An 8,516-nucleotide genomic window follows, 5' to 3' on the forward strand; every position below is an offset into this window, starting at 1 on the left:
AGTTTATTGTCATATTCTTAGTAGAGCTAGCACTCATTTGCGTCGTATCGTAGGGGCATTTAGATACTCACGTCTCATTTTAGTGGCTGGAAAATATTCCATGAAAAATATAAAATATTCGATGGTTTTTTAGCTATGTATAGCTTACCCAGATGCATGAGAGAAAGACACATGGTAACAAAATGTTTGCCTGAAAGTGCTCTTAAAAAAATACATCTTACTAATTTTCAGACATGTTAACTGAAGATTAAAAATCTCTTAGAAATAAGTAATCAAAATATTTAAAAGATAACGTAATTATTGCAAAAGTAGTCATTTGAGAAAAATCCTTCAGGATTTGTTCACAACCTCTCAAGAGCAAGCTGTGCATGTTTTCAGTTCTCTGATATCGTTATCATTACATGTCAATAAACTTCATCAATTCACCTTCTATTTACCTAGTTACTATGCACTTTTGATACAAAGCTATTATTATCTCACTGATTTAAGTACCTAGGCTGCGTAGGTAGGTAATGTACGTTTTCCTTAAACAGCTCTTTAATAAAAGATTTCAAGGAAAAAACTGACACGATAGAAATCTTTAACTCACGTGATAAAAGTTCAAACATCGAGTTATATTTACCATGTTCAAGAAAATTACCTACTTTATTTAATTTTAATTTTTAATACTTACTTGCCTTTCACAAAATAATGTTAGCGATATGGGTAAGTATTAAGTCTAAGTCCATTTGATGGCACCCCTACCAATCCTAAGGCTTTACGAAGGTTCTTATCACAAACTTATCTAATCCACTTATGTGTCACCTATCTTACATCAATAACGCCTACCTACTTTGGTAGGTAAATAATGGTTAGTTTAGCGCTGTTAAATATTGTAAAATAGATACAGACTACATTATTTATCTAAGTACAATTATAACTAACTATCCAATACATTTAATCTGCTATTAAAGCCGTGTGGTGTCATTTTGTATCAAACTGATTAAAAAGTAGTAATTCATAAAAAATATAATATGACAGTGATTTCAGAAAAAAATTAATTCCAACAAAGGATCGGGAGAAAACCTAAACAAATCTTGTTCATGAAATTTTAATCTCAACATATTTTTAAAAACAATCGCACTTGGTCTTGCTTTTCCTCAATCGTATTCCCTAGAATTCTTTGTGCATTTCCTGGAAATTTCTCATTTCGTTCTTATTTAAGTTTATGAATATTAATACTCATAATTTAACGATGACTAATGAAAAGTAGAGAAAGTAAACAATTATCTTTTATGAATTTCTCAAATCTTATTATTGCACAATAACTTTTTTGCTTATCATAATTTAATTATTATCTGAGTTCTTATGCATAACTTTGCTGTGACCCATTATTTTCAAATCGATGTTCATGGTTTTATTACGGGACTACATATATGACAGAATCACACTTTCTAGAGTTTCTAGTTTCTGTGTTTAATTGTTATTTCTCAGAACAAAGATGATTTATTTTATTTTCATGCTCCTCATAGTCAACACACGGATGAGACAGCACTGTCGCATTATAGAGTTGTATTACACTAACTACTTTACTACAAAAATATATCTGATGGTGACTGAATAGTTATAAAAAGCTTACGTTAAATGCACTGAATGATGTGTACAGTTCAATTGCAAGCGATATTATCCCATAAATACATAGTTGTATTGGACGGTTGGATCACGTTGCATATTGATAAATTGTATAACGTCAAGATGATCAATGAAGATAAATTTGGCAATCGATGAGAATAAACAAATTGCATCATTTTCATCCATTGAAGAAAAACTTGCTTATTACTCCAAAATATATTATTATTAGGTAGTGTACCTAAACAATATGGTATAAATTTCATCACCAAAATTCACCAGTATTTTAAAAAAACAATCGCGTTTTACGAAACATTAAAGTCTCCAAACGTTGGAAACTTTACGTTGATTATTCATAATAATAATTTTCCATTTCAATTACTTTATGGCAATTCATCATACGGCTGTCAGAGTTTTATTAGTCTAGACTCTGGACTCTAGCGTCTTTATTTTCTGAGTCATTTGTATGAATTTATTGTAGTAGGTATTTAAAATAAAATTACTTATTATTAGCTATTAGTAAAAAAGCTTTCAATGAGATTATTGAGAAATCGAAAAATTCGAAAAATAAATATTTTATGTGCATTTTTCAGCAGATTATTTCAGGGTATTTGATAGATTTCCTAACGAAAAGTTTCCAATCAGGAGGATTTAATTAGGTTACAATGTAGAGTTTTTAATGTAAAGGATCTAGACGAGGACAGCGGCTAACGCAATGTTGTGTCGAATAGTTTTTATCTTAATTGTTTATATCTACAAGGGCTCCGTCTGTTACATGGAGCTGAATCATTACTGTATTAAATACAAGTGTGTCATATGTATTTTATCAGTTCAGTAGGAACCGCATGCAAAGAGCGTTCGATTCGCTCCAGTGTGGCACATTTATTGGCCGATAAGCATTAAGCAAATAAAATAATAAAAATGGCGAAACCAGTGACAAAATCCAAAGTGAAAAAAGATGGTGATTTCATCCCGCCCGACGGGGGTTGGGGCTGGATGATAATTTTCGCAGCTGGATTTTCAAATGTACGTATTTTATAAATAAATTTATTAGCTAATAATCATTTACAATAGAAAGGTACGAGTAACCTTTGAAAAATAAAAGATTTTTTAAATTGTGCGATGGATTTTCATAGATTTTCGGACCTCTTCAGCTTTTTCTTCACATAGGGAAAATAAAAATAAACCGATAGCTGGTGTAAAAGCTAGTATAATATTACATAGGAGATAGTACCTACTTACGCTAATCTTGTGACAATAAGCGAATTTATAGCTTAGAATGTTTTATTTATTTACGACTGCAGTTTATCAATACTGAACATTATCACACAATATAACCAGGGTTGTAGCGGTCTACTTTCTGAAACTAATTTCAGTTTATCTTCTAACTTACTACAGTCTCAAATATTTTCTAGCCAGATGACTAGTCCAGAGTCGACCAGAATCAATTTTCCTTAGTTACAATTACTAGAAATATTTTACAGTCCAACTGCATACAAACAACAGCACTGCATACACGAATATGAACAAATTAAAACATCACAAAAGATGAGGTGCATTCAGAAGTCACGTAAAATGTGAATTACGAATTACCTACCTAAGTAAGTAATCTTACCGACTTCTTCAATGCCTAATAACAACAATACGCTATCATAATTTAAAAACACTACGAAGAAATGTTTACACACACAATTTAATGAACTGCGTTGCACGGGTAATTTTTTCATCTTTTTAAGTAGCAATTAATTTTTATTTCCTTGGAATCGGGAGATACTTTTGATAACCCTAATATCACGGCGGATACAACTGCTTTTCAAAGTCTTCTTATTAAATAGGTCGTGACCTTTGCGATAGTAACTATTCGATTATTCGTATCACACGACTGTCCAAGTTCTGGATCTCTCTAAACTTTTAATTAAACCCGAAGATAAATTAATAAATCTCCAAAAGAGAACATGGAAAAACACCAGCAATTATTGTAATTCAAGCCTATGCAACAAGCTTCCATTTAAATAAATATAGAATGATTACGTCGATTACTTTAATAGCATAAGACACGAAGGGAAACTAGGAAAATGTATCTGATCATTATCAAATATACACGGATTTATAAGATTTTCTCGTTAGACCCATAGTTATAAATGCAATTGTCAATTAATAATGTTTCTTCCCCAATTCTTCCGAATTACGTAACTGCTTATTGCCACCAGTAACTATATCGGTGTCATTCAGGAACTAATTTATAATAATGTGTACCTAAGCTTTTGTCTGCAGTTTTGCCCGATTAAATTCAGTTTGGTCGCAGATCGTTATTATTTATAGCCGTAAAGTGTCATCAAAATCTGATCAGAATTGTTTGCGTAAAAGAGTATTAATGAACATCCTCACAAACTAATGTCTGCATAAATAATATTAGTAGAATTTAACAAGTTTATAAATGCGTACTCATAATTGTATAGGTATTCATTCGTTGCGCAGAAGTCTAGACACGTGATGAAAATAATATTAAACCTACTCTTCATATCTCGTATTAAGCAGAATACTTACTTTATTATGCGATTTATGTCTCGTGATAGCCTTTCTTATTGTGAAAAATGCTTATCGCATAATATAAGTCAAATGATAAATAAAAAATAGGGCATGTCTGGCAATTCGTCACACAAATGACGATCTAATTATTTGCCAATCAAAGTAATTTTGTTGATATTTGCTTTTTCACGGGACTAAGTATTTCTACCTCTAGTTTCCACTTCTGCATCCTCCGTGACCAGGATCTGCAGCTTTCTGACCGTCAATAAAAACCCAACCAGTCAAGTTTGTCGCAGGGGAAAGTCTTTAAACATGTTTACTTTTCTATTGTCAGCTGTCAGCGCTGCCAATTCTCCAGCAGTTCGGGCTACTCTTCCGTGACAAGTTCGCTCGGCTTGGAATCAGCAGCTCGCAGACCACCACAATCATCAACATGAACTCGGCCCTGACCTCTTGCGTCGGTGCGTGACGCGCCTCGATGGTAACTCTCTGATACCATACCGGCCCATTGTAACTTTTACACTATTTGTTTATTTGATAGCGCGGCTGAGTCCTATCTTCAATGCAGTTTTCCATCAATTGTATTGCTCACTTCCCGGTCGAAGGCTTGTTTGCTGTATTAGCAGACTATAGAGGTATAACTCGGATGACAGGTTTGGTAATGCTTCCATGAAGCATCATATTAACTAGAGCTATAGTTGACGTAGAAATTAATGAGCCTTCTCACATAAAGATTAAATATCAAAAATTATAGCTTATTTTTTTTTAAATACAAACGATGAATGGCAAAAAAACTCAGTAGGTAGGTACTTTTTCAGGACGGTATAGTATGTAGAGCTTGTTTTAATTCATTAACTTAAATTAATTGCACTTAACACCATAGCTTATCGAAACAAAGATTAAAAAGATATCAGACAATAACGTCGTATTTTTTATTTCAGGTTTAGCGAATGGCCCCGTTTTCAAAACATTCAGCTACCGTCAAGTCTCTCTCACAGGAGCCACGGTAGTTTTCATAGCATTGATGCTAACAACATTTTCCTACAATTTTATGAGCTACCTCATATCATTCTCCATATTATACGGTAAGTTTATCGCATTACTTTATTGGTGCTTACTGCAATTGCTTATCACATAAGTATTTATTAAACAAATAGGTATATTTGTATTTTCCAGGCGCTGGCTACGGTATCAGCAGTTCTGCTAATGCTCTGGCTTTGAACACTTACTGGAAGAAGAGAAGGAGGCTAGCAACTAGTTTGTCATGGACCACGACAGGACTTGGCCCTATGCTATGGCCACATATTATCACTGGCCTCTTTGCAGTGTTTGGCGAAACAGGAGCTATTCTTATAATAAGTGGAATTTCACTACACGCCATCGCTTGCGCCCTTCTATTGCAACCAGTTGAATGGCACTCTAAATCTCCAGAGGAAGAAAAACCGGTGGAAGAAAAAAAGCTACTTAATAATGATCTCAATGGAAAGCACGCAGACTTAGAAAAAAATAATCAAGAGAGTGGCTATTTCAGCCAAGTTTCAAAATTTAAAAATTTAAGTGCCTTTTCTAGTCAGTACCTCTATAATGAAGATGATGCTCTTAACACGGGTTACGAGATAACGGATCCCGGCATTCCTATGATGCTTCGTGCCAATGATGGGTACTTCAGTCAATCGAGGCAGTCAAGAAGTCGATTATCTTCAAGAGAAGGTTCTAATAAGAATTCTCGTTTAAATTCTAAGAAACCATCGATGACAAACTTAACTGAGAATCGTTCACGAAAATCTTCTACTTTATATTTGAATGAATCTAAAAAGAATTCTACTGCAAATCTTGGAGCATTGGCAATTCAGGAACGAGATACTTATAAACCAAAACGAAAGACATCTATCACTTTAGACACCCAGATTCCAGAATCTGAAATAGAAGACTGCCCTACGTTAAAAGCTCCACAAGATTTAAAAGCTGATGAAAAAGCTGTAGTCGAAAACATTGATCCTGAAAAAGCTAAAATTATAGCTGATAGAGCAGAAAAACATCTTGCAACTAGCAAAAGTATGAAATCATTTAGAATGGATGGACAATATGGAGAAAAATACTCAAAAGATAATCACAGTAACATTTCTTATAAAAATCAAGATGACAATGAGGAGAAGAAATATTTAAAAGACAATCATAGTAACCAATCGTATCGCACTAGACATAGAAGAAAATCGAATAATTTTAACTATGAAAGTGAAGTTTTAAAACAAGCTTCCCTAAAATTAGAACAGTATTTGAAGGATAATGAAGATAGCAAGAACCAAGCTGATAAAATCAAATTACTAATTAACGGTCCCGATGATGAAGACTATCAGAATGATGATGTTTTTGAACCAAAGAAAGAAGAAGATGAAGCAGAAGAGGAAAATTTAACATTCTGTCAAAAAGTTGCTATATTCTTTGATTTGGATCTTCTCAAAGACACAACTTTCATTAACTTGATGTTGGGTATTACGTTAGCTAATTTCAATGAATTAAACTTTTCAATATTGACGCCATTCATTCTTGGAGACTATGGTTTGTCTAAATCGGAGGTGGCTTTCTTCATGTCACTGTTAGCTGGAGTCGATCTGTGCGTTAGGTTTTGTATTCCATTTGTTGCTGGAAAGATTGGATGGGATAACAATTCTTTTTTCCTATTCGGGGTTATGTCAATGGCGATGGGGAGAGTAGGTAATTATACTTTATACTATGATTTTATTTGTAATTTTTAGAATTAAACTTGATTTGTATGACAAATTATGTTTGTTCCGTTTCAGTTCTTTCAATCTGGCAGAGTTACGGAGTGGTACTACTAGTGGCAGTAATGATTGGCTTTGGGAAGGGACTTAGAACCGTTTTCATGGCCCTGGTCATACCCACGCATGTGCCTCTACACAAACTACCAGGAGCCTCTGGAATTCAACTCCTTACTGCTGGAATAGTGTACCTCACATTGGGACCGTTTGTAGGTATGTAAAATTCTGAAGTTATTTGGGTAATTTATCAACGATTATTATATTGCATTGATATGATGATAAGTGTAAATGAAATATTACATTGCCAGACAATAAAGACAGGATAAAGGGCAATGAAAAGAATTTCGATGAATAATGATTATTCATTTCCTCTTGCTATTTTTATTCATTTTACATGCTTTGGCATCCCCAAACCGTCTAGCCAGCGCGTGAAGGCCAAATCTTCTATTTGCCTCTTACATCAAAATGGATCGTGATCCTGCAGTTATATTAGACTGAATGATCTGATGATGATGACAATTTTGATTTCTTTGCAGGTTGGATCAAAGACAATGCTACTACAGCCGTAACTCTACACTGTCTGAACATCTTTACATGGCTCACAGCTCTTTCGTGGGGCCTGGAAAAATACATCAGGTCAAGAAGACAGAACAGCACTGAAGAACTCGTCAAGGCCTAAAATATAATTTAACTTAGAATAAGTATTTAAGATAGTTACTTAAGTATAACAATATTGTACATTGTGATAGTAATGAGAATTACTTTACCTAGGACTTATAATCATGTTAAAGTTTTAATTATTAAGTAGAATATTATTTAAGTGATATTAAACTATTGTTAAGGTACACTTGTACTAGGCGCTATGTTAGTCGAAACACCAAATATAGCAAAAAGTAAGTTAAGATTCCAAAAAAGCAGATGTGCGTATGATAATTTTTTTAAATATTTTAATAAGATAATGGTTAAGTGTGTATAGTTTTGCATTTTCCAGCGAATTTAGCTTCTGAAGCAATGTTTAAAGTAGACGATAGAATTTAGCTTGGAAAAAGTGGCAATAGTTTTTACAGTGTATCTTTTTATTTTAAACAAAATTTCCTGAGCTTTTGTTTTAGGTATGTTAAACAATATTATGTTCATAGTATGAGTGATATGACTTATAATATGATGTCTTTATTTTTTATTGGAAAACTACTCTAGGTATTAATAAATTGTTATTGTTAACTTCCAATGAACCGATTAAATTAAACAATATCAAAATAAATTGTTGTTTTTGTTTGGTGAAACATGCGAGTACTTTAAGTAATTTATCGACGCAAAGGCCATTGTATGAACAATGTCACGTCATTGAATTAACTAAAGATTAAACTAAAAATATTTGTCAATCTAGATTTAAAGAGTGGGTCAATAGAACTGAAGTTCAATAGAACAGGAACTCGATAATCAAGGAATCAAATTAACTGGTGTTCAAACGTCAAGTGTGTGTGGGGTCAAAGGAGTTTGACAGTGCGTGCGGGTCATTGCATCGATATGACGTGTTCAAACGAGAAGTGATAATTTTACACGTGGATTAGTTTTACGAACTCTACATAAATATTTTCT

The 8,516-nt window shown here is 33.3% G+C and overlaps 1 protein-coding gene across 2 annotated transcripts; it reads left to right on the top strand.

Moving 5' to 3' along the window:
- Nucleotides 1-2,436: 2,436 nt before the first annotated feature.
- On the top strand, nt 2,437-7,831 carry LOC114355282 (uncharacterized). Of its 2 annotated transcripts, none has more exons than XM_028308047.1 (6): nt 2,437-2,634; nt 4,472-4,618; nt 5,079-5,222; nt 5,314-6,852; nt 6,939-7,130; nt 7,454-7,831. In XM_028308047.1, the coding sequence occupies exons 3-6, from the start codon at nt 5,162-5,164 to the stop codon at nt 7,594-7,596; spliced, it is 1,935 nt and encodes a 644-aa protein (XP_028163848.1). In that variant the 5' UTR covers nt 2,437-2,634; nt 4,472-4,618; nt 5,079-5,161; the 3' UTR covers nt 7,597-7,831. The 2 variants fall into 2 exon arrangements, with proteins under 2 accessions (XP_028163848.1, XP_028163847.1); XM_028308046.1 differs by having other exon boundaries at nt 2,449-2,634; nt 4,472-4,598.
- Nucleotides 7,832-8,516: the final 685 nt, after the last annotated feature.

The sequence above is a fragment of the Ostrinia furnacalis genome, unplaced genomic scaffold (assembly GCF_004193835.3).
Source record: "Ostrinia furnacalis isolate ACB-3 unplaced genomic scaffold, ASM419383v2 OfSCF2378, whole genome shotgun sequence".
Lineage (NCBI taxonomy): Eukaryota > Metazoa > Arthropoda > Insecta > Lepidoptera > Crambidae > Ostrinia > Ostrinia furnacalis.

Excerpts from the sequence above, each read along its gene's own strand:
- LOC114355282 (XM_028308046.1), top strand. The coding sequence starts at position 2,530 with ATGGCGAAACCAGTGACAAAATCCAAAGTGAAAAAAGATGGTGATTTC. Across the intron at positions 4,599-5,078 it reads GGCCCTGACCTCTTGCGTCG|GTTTAGCGAATGGCCCCGTT; the intron begins GTGCGTGACGCG and ends TTTTTATTTCAG. Across the intron at positions 5,223-5,313 it reads ATCATTCTCCATATTATACG|GCGCTGGCTACGGTATCAGC; the intron begins GTAAGTTTATCG and ends TGTATTTTCCAG.